At 37.2% G+C, this 25,911-nt stretch overlaps 1 protein-coding gene across 1 annotated transcript in view; it reads left to right on the forward strand.

Annotated features, from left to right (window-relative positions):
• Nucleotides 1-25,911, forward strand: part of LOC144628240 (stabilin-2-like) — an 84,295-nt gene that overhangs the window by 27,688 nt on the left and 30,696 nt on the right. The window contains exons 21-55 of the mRNA XM_078486310.1: nucleotides 194-305; nucleotides 963-1,146; nucleotides 1,939-2,191; nucleotides 2,726-2,821; nucleotides 3,623-3,718; nucleotides 3,845-3,886; nucleotides 4,447-4,589; nucleotides 5,037-5,142; nucleotides 5,671-5,748; nucleotides 5,896-5,997; nucleotides 6,590-6,694; nucleotides 6,801-6,932; nucleotides 7,366-7,494; nucleotides 8,244-8,303; nucleotides 8,632-8,715; nucleotides 9,641-9,683; nucleotides 10,706-10,858; nucleotides 11,315-11,410; nucleotides 14,204-14,252; nucleotides 14,813-14,886; nucleotides 15,254-15,385; nucleotides 15,811-15,884; nucleotides 16,023-16,097; nucleotides 16,411-16,530; nucleotides 16,933-16,980; nucleotides 17,590-17,688; nucleotides 18,160-18,315; nucleotides 18,922-19,056; nucleotides 19,587-19,646; nucleotides 19,899-20,075; nucleotides 21,175-21,273; nucleotides 21,720-21,863; nucleotides 22,113-22,169; nucleotides 22,529-22,646; nucleotides 23,428-23,571. Coding sequence (XP_078342436.1) covers nucleotides 194-305; nucleotides 963-1,146; nucleotides 1,939-2,191; nucleotides 2,726-2,821; nucleotides 3,623-3,718; nucleotides 3,845-3,886; nucleotides 4,447-4,589; nucleotides 5,037-5,142; nucleotides 5,671-5,748; nucleotides 5,896-5,997; nucleotides 6,590-6,694; nucleotides 6,801-6,932; nucleotides 7,366-7,494; nucleotides 8,244-8,303; nucleotides 8,632-8,715; nucleotides 9,641-9,683; nucleotides 10,706-10,858; nucleotides 11,315-11,410; nucleotides 14,204-14,252; nucleotides 14,813-14,886; nucleotides 15,254-15,385; nucleotides 15,811-15,884; nucleotides 16,023-16,097; nucleotides 16,411-16,530; nucleotides 16,933-16,980; nucleotides 17,590-17,688; nucleotides 18,160-18,315; nucleotides 18,922-19,056; nucleotides 19,587-19,646; nucleotides 19,899-20,075; nucleotides 21,175-21,273; nucleotides 21,720-21,863; nucleotides 22,113-22,169; nucleotides 22,529-22,646; nucleotides 23,428-23,571 — 3,775 coding nt within the window. The remainder of the gene's footprint in view (nucleotides 1-193; nucleotides 306-962; nucleotides 1,147-1,938; nucleotides 2,192-2,725; nucleotides 2,822-3,622; nucleotides 3,719-3,844; nucleotides 3,887-4,446; nucleotides 4,590-5,036; nucleotides 5,143-5,670; nucleotides 5,749-5,895; nucleotides 5,998-6,589; nucleotides 6,695-6,800; nucleotides 6,933-7,365; nucleotides 7,495-8,243; nucleotides 8,304-8,631; nucleotides 8,716-9,640; nucleotides 9,684-10,705; nucleotides 10,859-11,314; nucleotides 11,411-14,203; nucleotides 14,253-14,812; nucleotides 14,887-15,253; nucleotides 15,386-15,810; nucleotides 15,885-16,022; nucleotides 16,098-16,410; nucleotides 16,531-16,932; nucleotides 16,981-17,589; nucleotides 17,689-18,159; nucleotides 18,316-18,921; nucleotides 19,057-19,586; nucleotides 19,647-19,898; nucleotides 20,076-21,174; nucleotides 21,274-21,719; nucleotides 21,864-22,112; nucleotides 22,170-22,528; nucleotides 22,647-23,427; nucleotides 23,572-25,911) is intronic.

A 25,911-nucleotide genomic window follows, 5' to 3' on the forward strand; every position in this document is an offset into this window, starting at 1 on the left:
TGAATGAACTGTAAGTAAACAAATTAAACTGAAACAGGCCTTTCTTTGCCTGCTCAACCTTGAGTAATACTTTTTATTTATTTTGGTGACTCGATAATTTATTAGCATTTGTGGTATTGTTGATAAGTCTTAGTTGTTCCTTTATTTGTACAAGATCCATGATAGCAAAAATAACTGTTTCTGTTGTTAACAGTGTTTAGATAAAATCGATGGCAATGGGACCTGCATCTGTCAACCTAACTTCAAGGGAACTGCCTGTGAGCTTTGTACAGAAGACAACAAATTTGGCCAATACTGTAATCAAAGTAAGTTTTATTAAAGGTTCTGGAAATGCATAATCAAAACCATGCAGGACCATCAGCTATAAGGAGGCTATAACCATTATTACCAATCGTTGTATTGTTAATTTTAGTTCTTTAAGTTTTATTTGGTTTGTGTTATGTGTGGACACGGAGTGAGTCCCCTTGAGTAAGTGGTGTCAAAACTGAGACCTCAGGCCTCAAGACACCCAGAAGGTCTGAATTTTTTTGGTCTGAGTTTTCAAAACATCCAGAGGGTCTGAGTTTTTCAGGTCTGGGGTGCAAGTTTTCTAGACACCCCTTAGATAAGATCCTAATCCAATCACAGCCTGTGCTTAAGCATTCTGTCAGGTTATTCCTGACTAAAAGTTTGACTGTAGATTAAGTAATACATTATGCACATAAATTGATAATTGGAAGCTTCCTAGTAGTGTAGGAGGCTTTGCAAGGGTAGCGTCATACTCAAGATCATTACAAAAGGACCTAGGCAAGCTTGAATCCAAACTTGCAAATCCAAAGTCTACTTCCTAACTTTCTATTAAGAACCATGCATAGCCACACTGCACCCCTTATTCTAGGGTACACATAAATCATAAAAACTGAACAATCTCTGACATCATTTTACTCTAAGTAAGTTACTTATCCCTGCTTGTTACCTTTTAGCATGCACATGTATGAACGGAATATGTGACAGTGGACCTCAAAAGAATGGCACATGTAAACCTGGTTCTTGTTCTCCTGGTTTTCATGGTGTTAACTGTGACCAGCGTGATACTCCATGTCCTGGATCTGTGAGCCGCAGATGCCATGTGCACGCCACTTGTAGACGACAAGGAAATGTCGATAGGTGAGCATGAGATGAAGCAGTCATATTTTGAATTGGAGCTTTTATATAAATAGTTTTAAATTTTAGTTTTCTGAGGAGCCTGTCAAGCCATCAGTGCTAAATTTACGTTTACTTCTGCCTGAAATCACTTTTAGTGATGCATAACATGTATACTTTATCAAACAACTCCAAGAAAATGCAAGACATACTTTGGAAAACAAATTTCTTTAGTCTGATTTGGCATACAGTACTATTACATTCTGGGATAACAATACTGGGGCCATTAAGTCAGAGAAAACCAGTCACATATTGCAGAGTATATTCTGGGTGAATTCAACTTATTTCTAACTCTAAACCTGTTTAGGTTTAAGTTGAAGGGGGGGGGGGGGGGGAAGAAAGAAAGAAGTGTAGCGCTAAACTCATAAGACTCTAAGTCTAAACTGATTAGTTCAGAACAATGGGTAATTTAGATCCATGATAACCATCAGAAAAGTTGGTGAGGTTAAGTGGAAACTCTAAAACAAGAGGGTTTGGTTTTCGTTGTCAAAGTTGCGCTGGTTAAAGTAGTCACCCTAAATAATCCCTTTCTGCTTTGGCCCTTCCTGGCAAAAAAAGAAAAAAAATTGGAGGAAATTGTGAGCAAACACCTTGTGAAGAGACACTTAATTTCTCAGTTTTGATCAAATGTCCAACGTTGTGTCACATTAGTACCTGGCAAACAGTGTGCACGTGAATGTGGATGTTGCAAAAACTGGTTTTTTGATGTAGTAATGGTATACTAATTAGCCACTTGTATTGCTTTTATGATCATAGTTGCCAGTGCAATGTTGGTTATGAAGGTTCTGGAATACAGTGTAGTGAAAGTGATCCTTGTTCCAAACCTAACCGTGGAGGCTGCCATCATGAAGCTATCTGCACAAAATCTGGACCTGGTGCTAACAACTGTTCATGTGGCGATGGTTTCCGTGGCGATGGTTTTGTGTGTGTTGCAATAGACCCATGTCTTGAGCAAGATGCTGGCGGTTGCCATAGTAATGCTGAGTGTTGGTACATAGGCCCCGGACAGGTAATGACATTTGATAGACTTCAACTATATTGTCGCTATATAATGCTCGCTATATAATGCTCGTTGTGGTATTAAAATCTGGCCTGCTTAAAAATGACCTCTGACAGTGCAAGGAGATGAGACACAGCTTCACATTTAGAACCATCTATTCCGTCGGAATCAATCACGATTTCTCCTTTCTGTAATCATTCTTCACGCGCGTATGCACATCAAGGTGAGCGCAAACAGTTTGGTATTGTTTGCATGCGGCTGTAAATAACGACTGACTGCTTTTAGTTTTTTGCTCACCTTGATGAGGCAGTATGCAACTTCTACTAAAATTTCCGGCATAAAAAACAATTTAGATTATGTTATTTCATAGTTCAAGATTCTAAACAGTTGTTGCCAATTTTAACAAATAATGATATGTAATATAAACTAAGACTTTGATGGAAGACATTTTGTGTTTCTTTTTGATATAAATTTCTACTAGCTAGTACTCTCCTTTTGTTTGGAATTTGACAGTGAAATCGAAATGTATCTTTTATTGAACAGAGCATGTGTGTGTGCAAGCCAGGCTATACTGGAAATGGTTCAACATGTAATGAAGTCAACCCTTGTTTAGTTAACAATGGAGGTTGTTCTCATGATGTAAGTTGATCAGTAACTGTGTTAAATATTTACCTTCATGTCTTTAAATGTTTATCAGACCCTAGCAGAGTGATGAAACATTTTTATTCAGGATAGCTGGGTCTTTGGGAAGGTTTTAGTTTGATTTGTTTTGATGTATTTCTCTTCTGCTACTTACAGTTCATTCAAGTAGGAAATAACTTATAAGAGCCATCAATACGTTTGTTTTATTAAGCATTTCTCTTTACTCTGTCCCAAGATGCCACGGGTTTTAAGACTAATGATATTGGACAGTAAACAGGGCTGTTGAATTTTTGGGGGATCAATCTGCAGTATGTCAGAGTTATAATATCTTTTGTGCCTTTTAAACTTTAATCTTGTTTTCATTTCATGCTGATTTGTGTTTGAAATCAAAATTAGTCAGCTACATGAATCTCGTTAGTCTGCTTTGTAGTTTTGTTGCACCACTTGCACCTGTTTATGACCCTGAGGGGGATGGTGTGGGGTGTCCAACACACACCATGGTCTTGCAGAGACAAGGGTTTTTTTGTAGTAGGGTGTCTTAAGTTTTAGCTGCAGGCATTTTATTTTCCTTTCCTTCTTTGATACATTAACTACTACTGGCAAAATGTTTAAGTGTAATCTATCTGTTCTATATAAGCAAAGGGTTTTACATAACATATTTTAGCAAGCCTTTGCAGGAATTGATGAGTGACAAAAAACTGTCCAAGCAATGAAGTGTAATATGTAATTTTTTAACCATGTCTTTTATGATGCATCAGTCATTAATGTCTTAGGTAAAGTTTTTGTTATCTGTTGTAGGCTAAGTGTGAGCGTACAGGTCCAGGGAATTACAGTTGTCTTTGTAATAGCGGCTTCATTGGTGATGGCTATATTTGCTTAGGATCTGTTGCAACGGTACATATTTACTTGTTGTTTTGTTGACTTAAGATTTTAGAGCAACAGGTTACATTAATTCATACTTTCAGATACTTTCTGGAGGTTATGTACCCTTATATCAACTTTCTGACTTTTTTTTAACAGATTATTGAAAGGATAAATCCAAACCTGGAGAATTTAATAAGGGTGAGACATTTAGTTGTTTGTTAATATGATATTATCATTGCTATTGATATCACCATGAGGATGTAAATGTTGGCTTCAAGAACAAATATGCAATGAAATTGCTCTTAATTTTCTTCAGTCTATTATTGTTTGATGCATCACAACCAATACAATGTTGGTCTGTTGGTCTTTCCTGCTTCCACAAAATGTGAATTTAGGGATTATTGTTTCAAAACATATTTGAATTTATTATTTACAATATAATCACTCAAGACATTTGGTTATGAGTTTATGTATCAATTGTTTGCCTATTTGCTTTAAAGAATTTTCAGTTCATTTTTTTTTGTGTGTGATTGATTCACCTTCATTAACATGTGGAGCTTGTTGAGTGCCTGCATGTCCTTTTATTGGGGGAGTGATTTTTCAAAGATGATGTGACTGCATTCATGACTCTTGGGGTGGACAGAAAGTAGCCCTTGTACATTGCTGCGTTCTCATTAGGATGTCTCAAAAAAGTTGTGGTCAAATGTTATATTAAAAGCACGTATTTATTTAGAACTTCTTTTTTTCTTCCCAAACAGCAAGGAAACATGCTGCACTACCTGTCTTATCCAAAAAATAACCTCACACTATTTGCACCATCAATCTTAGCATTATCACAGTTATCTGATGTTGAGAGAAGATATTGGACCAACAGTACAGACAGACTGGAATATCTAATAAGGTACTGTACTCTGTTAAAGCACACAGCAACTAAGTATTGGGTGATCTTGTTAAGGTAAGCCTCAAGCCAAGTGGTCCATACTGCCGGAGCTTGTTCGTGGTTTTGATAGCATTAAACAGCTAGGAATATTTCTACTCCCCTGGATGGGTTGCGAGTCCATTGAAGGGTAGCCCACAGCATTAGTTCACCGGTGCCCATTTATACACCTAGGTGGAGAGAGGCAACATTTTAAATACCTCTCTTATTAAATTATTACTTTGTCTTATTATGTATAACCTTGTTGATCAAGCGTACATTTAGAAGAGCTAAGGAGACCTTCATTCAAAAACACATTCAAATACCCCTCCTATACTACTACAACGTTTCTCTCAATAATAATTATTGAAGTTTCTGTACTTGTGGTTGGCTATAATAAATTGTCAGTTAACTGTCGCTTTGTTGAATTAGGTATCACCTTGTGGACGAAGTGTACCCATTTCATGAGCTAACATACTTGACATCACTTAATGCCTCAAATGGCCTGAGACTGAACATTACGAAGCAAGGACAAACGGTAATTGAATTGTTTTCAATTGATCTTCAGAAATAGTCAATTTTATTGTTGTTTTATTTAATTTTGCAATAAGTCTGTAAGCTCTCTATACATAATTCAGATTGAGAAAAAATAGGGTTCATAGAGACATGTCAGGAAAATGTTAAGGGATTAAGAACATCAGGAAAGTTTTCAATTCTTGTCAAAGTCAGGGAATTTTATTTTAAGGCTGGTGCAGGTTTTGATAGAAAAGTGTCCTTGATCATGATCATGACCGTCCTATGGTCAATAAAAATTGTTTGCTGAAAGTTCAAGCAATTTAATTTTAAATGCATGGCCTTTTTTTAATTTCTCCACAATTTTATTTTTCCATCTTATTCGATCAGTGATATTATTTTTTGATCAGTGAAAAGTACACCTGGAAATTTGGCGTGAACTTGTGATATGTGCCTCTTTGATCGGAAGGAGCAAAATCAAAATTACTAGTTACTCCTTTTGAGCAGATGGTTAATATTTCAAACAGTTGTGATGGATGACTTTTTGTTTCAGGTCCTTATTGGTGGAACTGCTCAAATTATCCAAGCAAACATAACTGCTGAAAATGGATTTGTACACATCATTGACAAAGTAAGACATTAAATTTTTTTTAATCTGAAAGTGTTCTTTCTTTCGCTTTGCAACTTAAAGTAATAATGTCTTTGTGAGAGAAATCGTACTCACTCTTCAAACCATTACTTGTAACAGGCATGTTTTAATTTAGCATTTTTCATTCAGGTTCTTATACCACCTCATATGCCATCTGAAAGCGAACTTCCATTGACATCAGAGCTTTTGAAGAACATCTCAGAGTTTTCAGATTTCACAAGCATCTTACAGGTAGCATGTTGCTATACTTACTTACTTATTCCTCTTCATCCTGGGTGGGACATAAGGCGCCAACGATTTGCTTCCATGGGAACCGATCTTTTGCCACAAGTTGTGCCTTGCCCCATGACAAGCCCATCTCGTTTAGTTCGGCCATCACAGTACATCTCCAGGTTGCCTTGGGCCGTCCTCGCCTCCTTTTTCCAGGTGGTGTCTATCTTAGAGCGGTCTTGGGGATACAGTCTTGGTCCATTCTGAGGACATGTCAAAGCCAACGAAACCGGCGGTGTTTGATCTCAAGTACCACACTCTGACTCTTTGTTTTCTTGTAGAGTTCTTCATTTGAGATCTTGTTGGGCCAGAAAATGTGGCATATCCTCCTGAGACAGCCATTGTGGAAGGCGTTGTTACTATACTGAAGGGGTTTATCAGGGCAGGAGTTTCAATATAATTATCAGGGGTTTCCATGTTCCCCCATTTTTTTTTGGTCCTAGCAATTTGAGTTAACAGCCAAGTGACATGACATTGCAATTTTATGTTTTACAAACAGCAAATTTTGATTCTATGTGCTATTTAGCAATTTGGTTTAATTTGTTTCTTCCAGAACATGCACCTATTGTCATTACTGGATGCATGTCAAGCATGCACAGTGTTTGCTCCAACCAACACTGCTCTCAAGAGACATGCTCTTTTGGAAAATAAGACACTGGTAGGCTTGGAAATGAAAATATCTACTGTTCTACAAGCTGCCATTTCTTTTTTATCGATCAGTGGCGAAGGCTGTAACATTACCTGATATAATCTGTTATTTTCAGACTGCAGATACGTTAAAAAACCATGTTGTGAAGCGTTATTTAACAGAGGAGACCATCCGAAATGGTGAAGAATTCGCATCTTGGCATGGAATGGATTATCTTCTTAAAATAACCAAACCTGGGGCAGGAATGGTTTGTTGAATTACTGTCAGTAATAAATATAATTGAGTGTTGTGGAAAAAAGTGTGTTAAATATCTGGTTGTCTAAATCTGAAGGTGCTGATAATTTTTCTGGCAACTTGTCTTTCAAGTGTCTCACAAATTTGTTGCTTCCATTTTGAGACAAATTGCAACGTTGCTTATGAAACCTTTTGGGAAACATTGAATAATCATTGTGAAAAGTAAAACTTTAGGAAATGCTCACTGCACGTTGCAGCAAGAAAATTACAATTTTTGTTTCAGTGTTCTAAAGCAGTGAAAATTTTTATCATGCCAGTTGCATATTTGCAAGAAAGTTATGAGACAGGTTGGTTAAGTTGCTTAATTAGACGTGTAACAACACTTTGACATCTGTAGATCTGGTGTGTATAATAGTATTGTGGTAAGATTGTGTTGTCTTTATCAGCTTCAAGTCAATGGACATGATGTGGTCATCAAGGGCCAGAAAGCTAGAAGAGCAATGGTGTACGGCATAAATGGTGTGCTTGAACCAGTTAAGAGAAACTGTGATGAAGCTAAAACAACTCATCGTTTGGTAAGTCACTTAGAAACAACTATATACGTTCTTCAAAACCCCAAAGAATTTTTCTTTGAAAATTTTAATTGCTAATAATTATTGACATCTTACTACCTTGGTGATATCATTCCATTGTGAACCAGTATGGTATACGTAATGAAAATACAGAAAATCACCAACTTGAAGATACTGTCTTGATTTACCCCCAAAGTTCTCAGTCTTACTTTACTTTAACTTTTAGCTCTCACTACTTGCCGTTTAACTTACGGTTATTGCATTTTAACATACAAAACACTTTAGGTCTGCTATATGAGCAAACATTCTGAGGAAAATTGTAAGATTCTAACGATTTTGTAAACAGTTAATTAGAATCAAATACAACTGCTTCGGCCAAAATTTGAGTGGTAGGCAACACTGTGCGCGAGGCCACTAATCCCTCTTCGTTCCTTCTTTGCCTCTTCCCAGGTCAAGCTGATGGTCCTTAGCTCTGCTTGTAGAGTTCCTTTTCGCATAAGAGCTGGTCTTTCTCTTTTCCCTTTCCCCTGAGGGTTCAGTGTTAAACTTCTCAGAACTAACTATAAAAATTATGTATGACAATCAGTAAGAAGTTTTAATATTCAGAGCTTAGGAAAAAAGACCACTTAGACTTTAGTACATCTAGAGCTATACACATTTTTGTTAATATCAATATGCAGTCATTAATGTTAAAAGTGAACTGTCCATTTTTGTTTTCACATTGTATAAAATATTGTTTTTTTCTTATTTAGGGTGGCTGCACACTTTGTCAACTATTCACCCCAGTATGTCCTTCTGGCTGGACCAAAATTGTAAGTGATTATCATTTCCTTTCCGTTCTAATGTTTTTATGTTTATTACTTGTATGAGCTTGTCAACTTTGGTAAAGCTGAAATGAGCACATTACATGTGTGTGTGTGTGTGTGTGTGTGTGGGGGGGGGGGGGGGGGGGTGGGGGGGTATCCTAGTGTTAGACTAACATATCGGTAGCTTGGTGTGTAGCAATGCTCATAATTGCTTCATAAAACTGGATTTCCAAATCCAAGATAAGTTCCAGTATTGTGGGCCAGTTGGGGGAAAGATTAACATTAACTCGTAACTCACTTTTACTGATAGCTGTGTATCTTTATTTCTTTACAGGGTGTCCGGCAGAATGCATGCTTGATCACAATAGCTTTTTTCAGGTTATGGGGCTGTCGGGCTATATGTCGACAAACCTCTGTTGTAAGTATAATGATTTATATTGTATTTCATTTTCCAAATCTGGCCAAAGAATGTTGTTTTAAAGAAAAATTGTGACACTATTCTAATAGATCTTGAAAAGGGCATCTATCGGTTATTTGCAATATTTATTATATGGCTACAATAGTACGCGCGCTCTGATTGGCTGCTGAGCGGGCATTATTTTCTTGTAATGACCGGGCATTATGAAACATTTTCTTGGCTCGACGGTTTTTTTGAGTTGTGAGTAAAAGCTACTAACGCAATTGCGAAAACGACAATAAATACCAACAAAATGTAACTATCTTTTCAATAACTGAAAGAAAAATATTAGCATACCGATACTTCTTTAGTATGATCGACGAAGAGAGCCACAGAGAGCGAGAGCGAATTTCACCTCGGTGTTTTTTTAAAATATTTTTAGAATAGCGCTAAAAGGCCATATAATAAATAACTTATTAACCTCGTCCGTTCGGTCATTACAGGGTAATCTCAGACCTCGGCCTTGATGTATTGACCGAGCGGTAGCGAGGTCAATACATCAAGGCCTCGGTCTGAGATTCCCCTGTAATGACCTCACTCTCGGTTAATAAGTAGTATACAATCAAACCTGCATAAGAGACCACCTTGGCTTGCATTGACAAAATGGGTGTTTTCCTCAGTAGAAGTAGGGGTGTCGAATGGTAAATGTGAGACTTTGCGAGACGGCGAGACTAATATCTTTTCTGTGAGCCCGAGAACTTTTTAGTCTTGAAAAAGAAATCGAACACTGAGAAGGCGTAAAAGAAATATTCGAGACAAGGAGACCCCTGAAATTTGGCTAAAATTTTGCGAGACACGCATTTTTGAAGGACCATTCACCACCCCTAGAAGTTTGCCTGTATTTATTGAATGACAGTGATATCCTTGACATTGGGGTTTTTTGCAGATTAAGAAATGCTGTCCTGGATTCTGGGGCCAAGATTGTCAATGTAGGTTGCACATTATAAAGGGGGTAGATTTTTCACTTAGCTCAAAGGCATATAGTCAGAAATAAACAATAATGGTTTGATTTTGTTATGTCATGCATGACAAATGATAACCATTTAGGAGAAAGTGTGGATGGTCAATGGTAGCCAGGGCTGTCGTTAAGTTTTTAAGCAGCCATTTCATTGAAGTTATCACCCGTAGCATTTCGCCCTGTATGCAAGTGTAACAAAACACCAATTGGACATCTTCACCCTTAACATCAGGAGAACACAGTGGTAACAGGTGTTACGGGTTACGGCCCTTAATGACAGCCCTGGTAGCAAGGATGGGAATTTATTACACTGTCATACAGTCAAACCTCTCGTTAGGGACATGTTCCCATTGCGGACAGTTCACCTGGTCTGAAAGTTACAAAAATTCTTATAAACTCTACCTATGTAATACAGACACCTCCATAATACGGACATTGGTCCCTGTTCCTTTGGTGTCTGTATTAAAGAGGTTTGACTGTATATTCAAACTTGTATTTTTCATTTAGTTCAAAGGCACACATCTGGAATTGTAGCAATAATGGTTTGATGTTGTTGTGTAGCACTTGTCTTGACAAATGATAGGCAGTAAGAAGAAAGTGAGGATGGTCAGTGGTAGTATGGATGAAAATGGATTTCACTGTTATACAGTCGAACCTCTCTAGGGACTCCTCTACAACACGGACACTTTCCTATTACAGACCCCTCACCCAGTCTGAGAGTGACACTGAAAAATTCATATAAACTCTATCTCTGTAATACGGTCACCTCCATAATACGGACACTCTTTCCTGTCCCTTTGGTGTCCATATAAAGAGGCTCGATTGTACAGTCAAACTTGAAAATTTAAGACTCAAAGACTGATTTTTTTGATATTACCTGATCACAGTGCTTCTTTTCAATGGTCTTGTTATTCAGAACACAGTGACACTCTTCAGGCCAATTTTGCCAACTACAGCTGTTTCTTCATACAATTTGTATCTCTTTCTCTTTAGCTTGTCCTGGAAATTTGACCAGCCCTTGTTCCAGTCATGGTAGTTGTGATGATGGTAAAGCTGGAACTGGTCACTGTCAATGTGAAGCTGACTTTACTGGTACAGCATGCGAGAAGTGTATTCCTGGAAAATATGGCAGAAACTGTACAAATGGTAAGTCTTAACTTTACTGTATGATAGCAGGGCTGCAAGTAACAGTCGGTCATTGGACATTGGCTGACTAAAATTTGCTCATGACGAAATCTCATGTGTGGTTGGACATGATGTCTGGACAATTTTTTGATCGTAAATCATTTTATGGCAACGATGAATAAATTCTGTCTGACCACAATTTTTTTTTGATTGACCAAGATGGTGTCTTAGTAGGACATAGGTCCTTTCAAGTGAAAAAATTATTTGCAGCCCGTGATAGATATGACTTGCTGAAATTATTAGTGAGGATCTAAGGAGTGCCAAGGGCTCTTCCTTGTACCCCAATATGTCATTAGGCCACTCAAACTATCAAGTTGAGAACCTTTGTTAATTGCTGCATGGTTACTGGTAGTCACAGAGCTTAAAACATTCTGTGTACAAACATTAAAGATGTTTTCTGACTTTTCTTGCCATCAGATTGTCAATGTGTCCATGGATTGTGTAATGAAGGGATTGATGGAGATGGAAGATGTTATTGTCAGCATGGTTGGAAAGGACAGATTTGCAATACCTGTAAGTATCACAACAAATGTACATGAGAACTGAAAAATTCTTGCTGTTAGTGTAATATGAATTTCCATTTATTGGTGAATAACATGGTTATTATCACTGGCTTGCCTGTCAATAACCATCTTTGGCTATTGCTGAAGTCTTTATAACTAATAAGAAAAATGTTTGCTAAACTTTAAAAGAGGAGGTGAAAAACTTAAAGGGGAACTCCGGGGTAAAAATGAAGTTATTTGGTATATTTGGCCTATATTTCCTACTTCTTTTTTTGAAAACCGTTTCTTCAGATCGTTCATTTTAACCTATATATTTTACCTGAAAGGCAAGTGAAAAATGCGATTAGAGTTCCGCCATCTTGGAAGAATATGAGCCGCGTTATGTCGGCCAGCAGTACGATGTGACGTCACAACGTCAAAAGCTTTTTCGCGGGATCTTCAAACCATACTATAGTTTCGCTCGGTTCGCTCTTATTTTCGGCAACGTGTCTTCATATAGTTTTATTTGGCTCGCTTTCTTAAGTGTTTCCACGAAAATGGTGAACTGCTGTGTCCCTGGATGTACCAATTATTCAGCAAAGACAGCAGACGTAAGCTACCACCAAATTCCATCGGACAAACTGCGAAGGAAAGCATGGCTAGAGAGGATACGACGTTCGAATATGCCGCCAGTAAAATACAGCTATGTTTGCAGCGACCACTTCTTGCCAAGCTGTTTTGAGTTGGATCTTCGATCGCAGATGACAGGCCAGAAGAGTATTTGCCATCTGAAGGAGGGCGCTATACCGTCCGAATTTAAGTACGCTCCAGAGGCCAAAAAACCCTCGATTGTCAAGCGAAAATCGCCTCGAACGACGGAGGCAACAAGAAGTTAGTGATTTCTTTTTGTGTACTGTTCATATGTTCATCCTCGCTACAGAAAAAGACGTTTTTTGGCACCGCAATTTTTTCCAGAAACAGGGAAATTTATTTGTTGACTGTTTTTGTGACAAATCTTGACAAATCGTTCTGACGGATCAGTGTGACAACGAGCAGTTACTCATTTTAAACCTCGTATTTTTCCAAAATAAACTTCAACCTTGCCCCTTTGCTTTAGTGTTGTGGTTTCAATTTACATCTTATTTCATGTGATTTGGCAATCATTCAATCATCTTCTAAAAACGCCATATGTCTTGTTGCTTTCTGTTTAAAGATACTACCTTCCAATGAACTTGAGAGGAATTATTTACTCCTCGGTTTTGTAACTATTGCCACTTTTGGGTTAGTCACGAAAGGTCACGAAACGAAGAAAATGGGATGTGCTCAATAATTCTGCTTGGTTCCCATTCAAAACAACATTTTCATTTGTTTATTAGGCTGTTGCAGAACTATTACTGGCTGCCAGTAACGATGAAAACACATCCCCAGTTGAAGAAATTAGTATCGAGGAACCCATCATTGTTGACAACATTTTACAACCCTGTTGTGCATGCCCATGGATGTATGATGTTGGAACCCAGTGCTATTTCGATCCCATAACCCTCAAAAATGTGGCAACTCAAACAGCTAAGAATGAAGCAATTGCACGTCCTAATGTACATGTAACAGTGACGTCAAACAATGACCAACCCCTTCCAGTACATGTAAATGCAGAAGAATGAAATATTAAAAATGATCATTTTAATGCCATGCAAGTCCCCACTCCTTTGATTTTCCCTTCATATGAGGATGACAGCTTTAATGCAACATCCCATTGCCATTTGATACCTTTTATGACAAGAACATGTTATGTTATGTTCCAGCTTAGCAGATTTTGCATATTTGTTGTTTACACGTCACTCATACTTTTTATGATCACAAAAATAAATGACAGTATTTTTACACACTAACGTATTTTCTCGATTAAATGCCGACCTGAGTTAACGTCGGCCTGGTTTTAACGCCGGGTCAACATTGCTTTTTTTAAAATAAATGCTGGGGGCGTTTGTTTGAGGTACCGGCATTTATTTGAGGTAAAGCTAAGTAAATATATTCCCTTGAATGGCACTGCTATGTCATTACCTGTATGGTATGCTGCTTTGGAAATTTCAATAAATGTTCAAAGGAAAGGTCCAGTGTCACATACCGGTAGCTAGCAGTATTTGCGTTCCTGTCTTCATGGCTGACGCATTTCCTTTCTTGTGTTAGTGTTCACAGTCGTTGAAATCTCGAGGATCCCTCCAGGGTTTGTTTACAAGTTGGAGGAGGTCATTTAAAATGAGGAAGATGCTGGCAACATTGTCGTTTATGAACTTAATACTTTCTACCCATAACCTTTACTTGCATGCTCCTTTATTGTTCATATACTGTTTATATTCTGTTTGTCAGAAATCTTGATTGCAACATTAATGTGTTCAATCCGCAATAATGTAACTTTGGGTCTAACTTGGTTATTACCTGGGGATAATTACTCGGGGCAGAACGAAGAGAAAAATCATCCCGCCTCGACAAACTGCCCCTTGTCTCGGAGATGGGTAACAATAAAGCAATCCGAAAAATTGACAGAAAATTGCAGTCCATTACTAAACGCCTGGCCCCGATTACACGCTGGGTCCACCAAGCCAAGTTTGAAATAAACGGCGGGGGGAGGGGGGGGGGTTAATTGAGAATATACGGTAATAATAAATGCTAAATGGTCATGGGTTTACTCAATGAAAACAGGAAACACAATCGATTTAAAAGTAGAAATTAAGAATTCACTTTTTTGAAATAATCGTTTCTGTAGTACTTGTAGTATTTATACTTGTGATTTATCATGTTGATATATTCACTTTTCTTTCCTTAGCTGCAAATTATGCCAACTGTCTTCCAACTAACTGCAGTCGACATGCCACGTAAGTTGTTAGAGTCTTGTCATGCTTGTGGTGTAAGGCTTTAGACCATCCATAACCTTATGCAACTCTTTTTGTGTGATATAGTAAATGCACAAAAAGGGTGCCTTCAAAATCAACACTGCTACTTGTTTTTGAGCTGTCCATAGATCATGCTTCGTTATGTGTAGTTCCTTTTCCAAAGTTATTCTCTGTGTTTTCCTTGCCCTACCCCTAATATACTTTCTATCACTTGTCCTTCCGTATATCAGTGGTCATAACAAGCGTACTCAACAAGGACCCACCTTCTGTAGGGGTAGGGGGGCTATGCAAAATACCACCTTGCTGGAGAAATGGCACAAGGAAGTTTGAATCTTTTTCTTAGTTTCTACTCCTGATAGAGTGGGTGCTATACAAACAAGACACCATCTTTTAAGGTGGGGAAAGGGGGGTACATGAAGAGACCACCTGTCTTTTTGCAGAGTGGTGGGTCCTGTCTGAGTACAATAGTTTTTACCATTTCCCCTAGGAATAATATGTTATGATTACATGTTTATTTTTGGATTGCTCTCTCTCTCTTTCAGATGCCGTGGCCCAACCGGTAGTGGCAGGTGTGAATGTGATGCTGGTTACACAGGAAATGGAACTCACTGCACAGGTAAATAGACAGTTAATCGGAAAAGATTGGGAGCACACTTCTGACAAAGTGCTAATCAGATCATTCTGAGTGCAGTTTCTAAAACATGCAACAGTAAAAGTTTTATTAATAGTACTTACAAGTGTCCATCCCAATGAATGATGCTTTGTCTTGCCTTTCATTTGCATGACATACAGATACCTGCATGTTATCAAGGAATTGAGGTCAAGCAGATTGCAAGCAAATGCTCTTCTGTGAGAAAATCACCATGTTTCTAGTTGAATTGTAACCCATACTACCCTTGAGTAGTGGCACTATTAAGTGTTACAGCTGTTAACAATATAGTGTCAGATTTCCAATGGTATTGACTCAAATAAACTGTTTGCAGAAATAAACCGTTGTGCTGTGAACAATGGTGATTGTCATCAAAATGCCACTTGTACAGCTGACATTAGTCTGCCAGGCTTCAGGTCATGCAAGTGTAATGCAGACTTCACAGGAGATGGGTTAGTTTGTTTAGGTAAGTGCAAAAAGTCCTTAATATTGACATTAACAATCTATCTTGTGTAGTGAATGCTCTCAGAACACGTCAAATTTAAAGTACTTTTTCTAACCGCTAACTAATCAATTGGAAAACACAGTAATCGTCCACTTTGTGGTCACCTAAAATGAACACTTCTTAAGAGACATGGACTTTATTAAATCATTTCAAGGTAGACCCCTCTCTAAGATGCACATGGCTCAGTTGGTCTCTACCAACATTCAGTAGGATCTCAAAGTGCGACTGTGATAAATGTCAAATAATGCCCCATATTTTCGAATTATCAGAGACTCTGAAGCCATGGCAATTCAACATGTGGCATTGAAAGTTTGACAGAAAGTAAACACAGTGACAGTGTGTCCTCAGAGATGTATTCTAACTGCCAATCTTTTTTCTCGAATTAGAAATAGATCCATGTCAGCGCAACAATGGCGGCTGTCATCCGAATGCTACATGTGCTACTATAGCACCTGGGAAGGTAAGTCTTCTAAAACTTTCTATTAGGTTTTTAGTGCCATCCAAATTGTCAATCCAAGTAAGATATGTAAGTTTGGTTAGAAGCATATTTCTCTAGCTTGTATTTTCTTGCCTTAAAATTTTTTCTTTGTCTTTCTAGAGGAACTGTTTCTGCAAGAAAGATTTTTCAGGAGATGGTGAGAAGTCTTGTGTTGGTGTAAATCCATGTGACCTGGTAAGTGACCCAGTTTGTTTGTCAAGAAGATTTTACTTACACTACTTATACCAAATACAATCATGCAAAAAAAAAAACCTTTGAACTCAGTACACACGGCTAGAAAATTATCCTTGAATTTATGAGATCAAAGTGTCTTGGCCAAGAAAACTATATAATTTTAAAAAGGCTAAAAAGAGATAAAAGTTCTTAAAAACAAAACGTTTTCGACTCGAAGGTCGACCTTCGAGACGAAAACGTTTTGTTTTTAAGAACTTTAAGAACTTTTATAAGGAAGTGTTGATGATGTTGATGTTGTTGTTGTTGTTATTAGGATAATGGAGGCTGTAGTGACAGAGCGGTCTGTAAACATATTGGACCACACCAGAGGACATGCACTTGTAGAAAATTCTATGTTGGTGATGGATTAACATGTATTGGTGATATAATGGAGGTAAAAACCAACCACAACTGATAGAATTTTACTCATTCAATGTAAATGAACCTTGATAGCTAGGAATATAGAATATTGGGACATAAGCATGTGAGCAATATGCTGCACTCAAAGGCATAAGACAATTCCACATGAGAACCTACAATGTAAAAATAGCAAAGAGCCTTGAAAATGCCTGCGGGCTCAGAAGGTGGTAGTTGAAATCAACAATTTGTAGTAACTGTCCCAAGCTAATAATGTAGTTAATCTCGGGCCTACAGATTTTCATACATTTCTTTTAACGTTAGTTCTGAGACTTCAGTTTTTCGTCAAGTTAACAATTTTCTTTATTCTCGTGAACTGTCTGCCAGATAATGGATATTGTAATTAAAACCTTTATATGGGCTATTTATTATATTTTAGGCTCTAAAGCTTGACCCACAGCTGTCAGGTGTGGATAGTCTTCTCAGGGTAAGGGATTTATAACAAAATATGTTATGGGTGTAAGCAGCATAAGCAGCAGCCCATCAACAGGAGAGTACAGATACCCTATATAAGTGATCCAACCTGATAAGGATGTTGTTATTTTTAGCAGTATTTCCAACAAGCTAATTGACTCAGTGCACTTTACACCATTACTGAGAATAATTATAGTACAGATTTGTTGTTGATGCATTTTTAGTAGGTTAGAACTTCTAAGTCATTGTAGAAGCATACTCACCAGGTGTTTTCGCAATACTGAACAGCTCATGTCAATCTCAGCACTTGTTACACTCAAACCAGGGTTATGGGCACTTTTAAAATTCTGTTATTGATGACTACTCTAATAATCTAATTAGCATTCATCAAAACAGTACTTACAGAGATCCTAAGGCTGTATTATTCGACAAGAACCAAGATCTGAAAGTCAACTTCCTATCTTCTCTGGGTGCATTTCATTACAATCATTACAGTTTTAACCTAACATAAGCAAACATCTCTTCTAAGCAGACACTTTTTCTGGTCCCACGGCTGCCATTTATGACAGGTTTGTCTGTGTGAAATTTAAATATGACTGGAGATGTTCTTTTATGTTTTCAGAAATATGGTCTGGATAAGCTCTTGGCTTCTCATGGCTACTTTAATCTTTTGGCTCCAGTAAATGCTGCTATAAACAGGTTGCAATCAGGAAGTCGCAAGGTAGGAAACCTGTTTGTTCGCTCACAGTAAACAGCCATTAAACCATGGTTTTTAGAAACTTAGTGACAGAGATTTACGTTAAACTTCAAATTAATTGTTTAAAGAACATTTTTGGGTCATTTGCTCAAATTTGTTAATAAATGTAGGCAACAGGTTTTTTTCCAATTTGTGGAATAAAACCTTATTATCTGTCAGGAATTGAATATTGATAAGTAACTGAGATGCTGTATACTGGTACTTAACAAAAGGTCTGAAGCTTTTGACTGTTTACATCATAAACTGCACAACAATATATAATAAAACATTAGTTAGTTTACTAGTGAAATTACCAGTGGGATGTTGGAAAACTTATCTGGCAAGTGAATTAAAATCTCATGTCTTCTTGTGTCCTTCGTTAAGATGCCATGATGTGTTTTATTGCACAGATGTACTTTTCAATCAATATTTACCTTTATTTTTTTCTATGCTCAGCGTCGTAGTGTGCAGTTACCAGCAAACCAGCAGAACCAGGAGGAAATGTTGTTAAAATATTACATCATTGGCTGTGCAAGAATCCCTAACACTATCCAGGGCGATTCGTCAAATTTTACGACTCTGCTTGGACCATTTGTATCAGTGAAAATAGAGGTACATGTACTTGTTAACGTCTCTTGTTTGTCCGTTAATACTTCATCAAAAAAAATTCTCCTATTTAGCACAAAAAGAAATGCATGGACAGTAAAGAGAAGTGGTATGTTGGGATCAGGGTTTAAAGGGTTTATACATAATTTAATTTTCACAACCATGTACTATATTAAATATTTGGAGACCTGTCAATAGAATTTGCATGAGCAGACACAAAAAGGCCAAAATCTTGCATGAGCGATTAATAACAACAACAACAACTGCAACAACCATTTTGTTTTGTCAAAATAAATAGAAATAATTATAGCATTAAATAAATTAGCTAAAATAGGCAAAAAACTACCCAGAATAGAAATTAATTAAACGAGCTGAGTAGTTACAAAAAAAATTAAATTGCTTTTTGTACATGACTAAAAAAGAAGACGAAAGTAAAATAAGACAAGTGATAAGTAATTTAGTACAATGTAACTAAGTATGTATTGATTTGTGACTTCAGGCAGTGAACAGTGTAAAACTGTCTTGATTTGACAAAACGTGGACTCCAGGAACAGTGACAATAATCAATAATATCCTTGAAGGAAAATTAACTTGACTGTTAATTTATTTCAGGGTAATATGACATCTTTCTATGATCAATATGGAAATGTTTCCAAAGTAGTTGGAGTGTATGAATCAGCAAATGGGATTATCATGAAACTGGATAGTGTATTGAGTCCACCAGTGTCTGCAGCTAACAGGCCAATGGTATGCAACTATTAAAGTAATAAATTTAAGTTTGACGATGTTCTGACTCTTTAACTGGAAAATTTTATCACTGCAGCTTGTTTCCTTGTCCAAGAAATATCTCTTTCTGCCTAGGTTTGTTTACTCATTGTATACTTTTCATTCAACCCCCCCAAAAAACGTTCTCAGTGACTTAAAAGTTTCAATGTCTGAGGAGACTGCAGGCACCTCTTGTCGACACTCGCAAATATTATCTTCTTAAAATGTGTTTAAAAAAATAACAATAATGTTTCTAAAATTTATTTTTATTATTATTATTATTATTATTATTATTATTATTATTATTATTATTATTATTAAAATGTGGTAAGACAGACGCTCATGTTCTACAGGGGTCCCAGTTGCAAGCAAGAGTTATCGAAAAGTAGCGACATTGAAAAAACACCAAACTGACATTCAAAATGCTGCTTGCTAATTTGCGAAAACTTGTAGTTTTAGTGGCTTTGTAATTATCAACGAATTTTTGCTATATTTTGCAATTATGCCATCAGGGATCCTACATTGATGTGGCTAACATGCTTGGATACAAGGAGTTTGTGAAGCTCATTGAGGTGGGTAAATTTGTTAGAAACACAGTAACGGTTAGTAAATTTCTTGAGAGATATGTTTCTCTGCAGAAAGTTATTAAGCTCTTAAGTGATTTATTCCTTACTTGTGATTTCACTTGTGCACTGTAATTCACGAGAAAGCCCCTGGTTCTCTTTGAACACCCTTATAGATCATAATAAATTAACCAATCGTCCCTATATTATCGGAATCATGGTATAACGAACCCTCATTAACATATATTCTTCATTGTACAGCGAGCAGGATTGAGGAACAGCCTGGATGTTCCAGTCAACAGACCTGTGCTGATGTTTTGGCCAACTGATGACGCCATACGAGGTCTGCCACGTGACCTAATGATGCGGCTGATGGATCCTTTACATGTTGAGGACTTGATACGTTTTATACAATACCATGTTGTTACACAAATTCAGGTTAGTGTAAAAAAGTGTTTATCTGTGTTTTAATTTTCAAAATCAGGGTCTCCACTGGAGCTGGTTATCTCCCAACATATTTACCGGGTTTTAGCAGTAATAGGCTTTTTACAACAACCAGTCATATGGTACAAAATTGTGTGCTATGCTGACTGGCAAAAGAAAGTGAAAGCCCCCTAAACAAAGCGACTTAAAGCAGTCGAGCTTGACTTTTCTTTTTTTTTCGGATGTTCCGCTGTGTAGCTTGCCATCCAACATGGCTGATTTTTTACCGTGTGACCAGTTGTAACAACAAAAGGAGAAGCCACGAGCCAAGCGGCCAACACTGCCGGAGCTTATCCCGGTTTCTGTAGCATTAAGCGGCTAGGAATATTTCTACTCCCCCCTGAATGGGATGCTAGTCCATTGCTGGGTTCCCCCCCAGCATTATGTCGCCAGTACCCATTTATACACCTGGGTGGAGAGAGGCACTATGAGAGTAAAGTGTCTTGCCCAAGAACACAACACAAGTGACCCCGGCCAGGGCTCGAACTCGGACCGCTCGATCCGTTTTGTAACAACAAAACACATATTTTATTGGTACACATCAGTCTATAAATCTGGTTGTGGTACGTTGTTTAATTTTTCCAACAGGTAAATGTTTGGTTATCAAGAGAATCTGTTAGATCTACCATCGTTGTTATTAACTTCACACGTGATGATTTCATCATTACTGCTTCTAGCAGTATGCAGGACGCGTGTCACATATTATCCTAGTAAATGGCCCAGCTCACCACGAGTCTCTCGTAGCTCAGTCGGTATCTGGGAGGCCATGGGTTCTATCCCCGTCTGGGACTCAAATTTTTCTTTGTTCCATGCTCGTGTCATTGTTGAACAATTCATCTTCATTAAGTGTCTTGTCTAAGAACACAGCACACTGTACAAGCCAACTCAACTCAACTCAACTTACAGCCAACTCAATGCACAACCCAAGCCACTGTGCCTTCTTTCAAGAACTTTTATTTTGGTAATATTACCTTGATGCAGAAAATTGTTTCAAAAGATGAATAATGCTTCAGAAACAAAGCTTTGAGGACAATTTTGGTGATTTTCTTTGCAGGCTGATTTTAGTACCCAGTCTTTCTTGAGAAGTGGAGCAGGGTTGGAACTAAGGACGTTTGGAGGATCAAGTTTATTTGTGTCGTGTAAAGGAGGAAAGGTAGGTAACGTTATTTTTACCCTCAATTAGCATATTTCACTTAGTGTCATTAATTTTGCAGTTTTTTCTATCTTTTGAAGGAGTTCATAAATTCAGAACTCACTTACACCACTTAGTATTTTTGTTCTATATGCTTAGCCGTGAGGTGAAAGAAGAACACATGACTAAAAATACCATGACCTTATTATATAGACAACTCTCATAAACTTTGGATTATTTTTCAAAAGATAAATAGGGAATCGAAAGTTGCACATTAGTTAACAATTGACAGAACTGTAGTGTACATTTTTGAAAATTATGGGCGGGCGTTATGGCATTATGGGGTTCAAATATAACACATTTGCATGAAATTAAAAGTCAACCAGCTGACGACTGCCAAACACACAGCTCAACTATTGAACAATAAGTGGTTGAAAAGGATAGTATTTTTTGGTCTTATTCTGCAGGGAGATCTTTTTGTAAATGGTGACAGCAAACTTGTTGAAAGAGATGTAGCATTTAATGGTGGTGTAGCTTTTGGTGTGGATAAAGCTCTTATACCTCTTGGATTTGGTGGCAACTGTGATGTCATTAAAGAAACACAAATTACGGTAACAGCTTTAATGATTTTTCAGTGGAACTTGCTGTAACATTGCTTCTTGCTAACTTGCTGTTTACAGTGAAAAACGTAATTGCCATAAAAACACATTTAATTAACTATAATTAAACTTCTTTGCAGAAACATTAGGTAACAGTGGTAGTTGGAGAGGAATAACAATTTGCGGGCATTTGTTTAGTATTCTTGCCATCCAGCTGTCCAATTGTTTGTAATGCATGAATTATTTCTCTTACCTTCACAGGGTCAGTGTGGAAATTGTTTTGTTCCTGTGAGCTGTCCACAAGAAACCACCCTTGTTGTGAGTAGAGCATAATTTATGTGCATACATGTACAATCGAACCTCTCTTTAAAGACACGTCTATAATGCGGACACCTCCCTATTACAAACAGTTCACTTGGTCCAAAAGAGATCAAAATTCATACAGCCTCAACCTCTATAACACGGACACCTCTGTAATACGGGCAGTCTTCCCTTTCCTCTTTAGTGGCCTTATTAAAAAGTTTTGTGTATATTGTGTAAACATTTCTCTATCTTCGAAATGCACTCAGCTGTAACTTTTCTTTGCAATCAATACACATGTCAAGCAGGCAGGGATATTGTCTTGATTTACCACTCCCTATTGGACTGAAGGGTTAACCATTCTCTCTCTACACTAGGGTACAACAAATCATAACTGTACATACAGTGGAGATCTGTTAGGATGTCAGCCCATATGTTTACAGCGACAAAGAGTCAGGAGGTGCTGTAAGAACTTCTATGGGCCAGACTGTGTTGGTAGGTCAGGGCTGTATGTACTGTCAGTAAAAAAGCAACCTCAAGCCATACCCTGGCTGACTTGATCCAGTGTAGGCCCCAGTTGTTCAAAGGGTGGATAATGCTATCCTCTGGGTAAATCACTATCCAGTGGATAGCGTAGTTTGTTTTGTCAACACTTATCCGTGGATAGTGATTTATCCGATGGATAGCGTTATCCACTCTTTGAACAACAAGGACCAGGGCTGTAGGAATAGGAGGGACTGGGTAAGCCTATGCCCCTCCACATTTTGCTTTATGTTTATATATTATTATACGACCAATATGATGTAGAAGAGTGGCTAAAAACAGCTTGAAAGATACATTAACTTCTGTTTCAAGTCTTAAAGCATGCACTTAATGGCAGTTTTGCATGTCTAGATTTTCAAAAATTACCAGGGAGGTTTGCCATTTAATCCCCCAACGTGACTGTTCCTTTAAGGGCCCCGCCATATGTCAATTCCATGAGCTTGTAGCGCATAGAATGGAAAATTGTTATTCATACACAGTGGATAAGTGGACACTTGAGTGAAAACCTGGCTTAGTAGCAAAGGAGGAATAGATTAATCTTAAAAAAAATTAATACTTGCTGTCACTTCAAGCTACAGATTGTTACAGATCAATACAGAAACCAGTGTTAAGCATCAGCAATGAGTTATTAGGATCCCCATATTTCTGAAATTTGCACAAGCAGTCTTACGAAGTGTGTCATAAGTCTTCCATGTTTTGCTAATTGATGTAACTGTTTTTCATTATTATGCAGTTTGTCCTGGTGGTATTCAGATGCCTTGTAGCAATCGTGGTCGCTGTGTAGATGGGCTAGCAGGAGATGGCACGTGTGTATGTGACTCACCATTTAATGGCACAGCTTGTGAGCAATGTATAAACAACTCTGGTTCATGTCCAGGTACGAAACTACAAGTTTTCAAGTTGTTTATGTTTGTTGGAAGTTGTGGAAAGCCAGTGAATAGGTGCTATTTGTAACATTGAGAGAATGTTGTGGTAAAATATCATTGACTGATAACATATGAACTACCTGGGTTATTTCCTTGTGCTTTCACCCTTTGATTTCTAAGAGTGGTTTCCCACAGAAAAGACACATTGTAACGTGGACAGATGATGTATTTTTTAATTTTTATTCTAACACAAAAATAACTTACAGTGCAATTATTAGGCTTATACTTATACAATACAGTAGTAGTATAGGAGTTGGGGGTACGAGATCAAAAAAATTTTTATGATCTCATACATCCCCAACTCCTATACTACTCACAGCACTGGATCCAAAATGGAAACCAAAATGGAAACCAAAATGGAACCAAAATGGAAACCAAAATGGAAACCAAAATGGAACCAAAATGGAAACCAAAATGGAAACCAAAATGGAACCAAAATGGAAACCAAAATGGAAACAAAATGGAAACCAAAATAGAAACCAAAATGGAAATGGAAACCAAAATGGAATCCAAAATAGAAACCAAAATGGAACAAAAATTCTTGGAAATCCAAATCTGAAAAAAATCTAGGAAATTCAAATCTGAAACTTCTTATACTAAAATAAAAAAAAAAGAAATTAATTCTTTGGTCTGGCGCCTTAACCTTGGAATAAAATATGGAAATTTAGATGCGTATCCCACTGTTAGTGACATGATGAATATTTAAAATGCTTCTTGAATGTTTTCCCGAACTCCTATACTACTGTACCAGTGCTGGGTCCAAAACTGAAAAACCAAAACTGAAACAAATCTCAGAACCAAATCTCGATGTCAAATCTCGGATCCAAATCTGAAAATCAAGCTGAGCTCTTATACTGAAGACTAAATCTGTTAACCAATCTGGTAACCAAGCGGAGCCAAAAAAAACTTCTTATACTCTTTTTTAAAAATCTTGCATCTTAGTGCGTTTAAAAAAATCTCTTATACTAAAATTAAACAAAATAGAAATCATAATGAAAATTATTGCTTGATATTATAATGCCCGTATGCATAACTTTTAATACCATCATCAAGTAAATATCGTTTATCATCAAAGCAACTCAGTGATATTTTATTAATCTCATAGCTTCCAAGTTCATGGTTATGACTCCTAATGGTTTTCATTGTATGATGCATCTGTTTATTGTTAATGAGTGTGTCTTTATAGTTTTTATGTGTGATGGTTTGCTTTATGACATTCTTCTTTATTCCTTTAGCGGTCTTTCCTACTTTCTTATCGTCTTTTATATAGCTATACATTTTGGATCGCAGGCCGATGAATTCGCAAATAGGAATATATGATGCCTCATCTTTGAATTTGCCTATTACTTTTTTATTTGTCTTATTGAAATACGGGGAGCTTTCAGGATAATCACTGTTGTCAAATTTTTCTTTATCATTCCAAAAGTCCTTATACACATCCTTAGCTTCAATCTCATAGGTAAGGCTGTCTGTGTCAGTAAAAAGCAACTTTGCTTTGTCTCCATATTTCTTTTTGATATAATTATAATGGAAATCATACATCAGTGTTTTGCTTAGATCTAAGATACACATACCCACATATGCCGGCCTGTTTAAAGTAAGTGTTTCTTTGATCTTATGCACAGCTACGAGGTCTTCATTGAATATTTTGCTACTGACATAAGTCGGTTTACTTGTTAGCTTTAATAGCTTATTTGTATTAGTTACCAATCTGACATCAACTCGCTTTCTCAAATTTTCCATGGTTTTACCGAATACACTGTTATTCATTAGTTTGAAGAAGTCTTTTTCAAAAGCGTTTTTAGCATTTTTGCGTTTTTCAGTATTGAAGTCAATGTATTGTTTCAGCCATGGGGATTGATTAAATTCGAGGACTCGGTGTACTTTCTTTAATTTTAAGCCGAGATCAAGATACAACTTGAGATTCCTGTAATGAAGTACATACCTCTCCTTATCTTTTAAAGTTGGTATTAATTTATGTACAAGACCTGTTGATATGTTATATTTCTCCGCAATGGTTTTACAATAATCTGATAGCATATCTTTGGTTACTTTAACCTTTTCCGGTCCAATAGGGTAGTCGTTATGGATATCATGTAACTCTTTATTGTATTCAAGGTCAACTTCTAGTATCAAGCCCTTTTTACTGTCTTCTTTATACTTAGCTAAGTTTATATCATCAATCTGTTTCTGTGTTAACCATTTGAATCTACCTGTTGGAAGGTATTGACTCATCGACCATCCATACAAATTATTGGCATCGAGGTACATGATATACTTTGAGGGAGCTT

Source organism: Oculina patagonica, chromosome 10 (genome assembly GCF_052425735.1).
Source record: "Oculina patagonica isolate OP01 chromosome 10, crgOcupat, whole genome shotgun sequence".
Lineage (NCBI taxonomy): Eukaryota > Metazoa > Cnidaria > Anthozoa > Scleractinia > Oculinidae > Oculina > Oculina patagonica.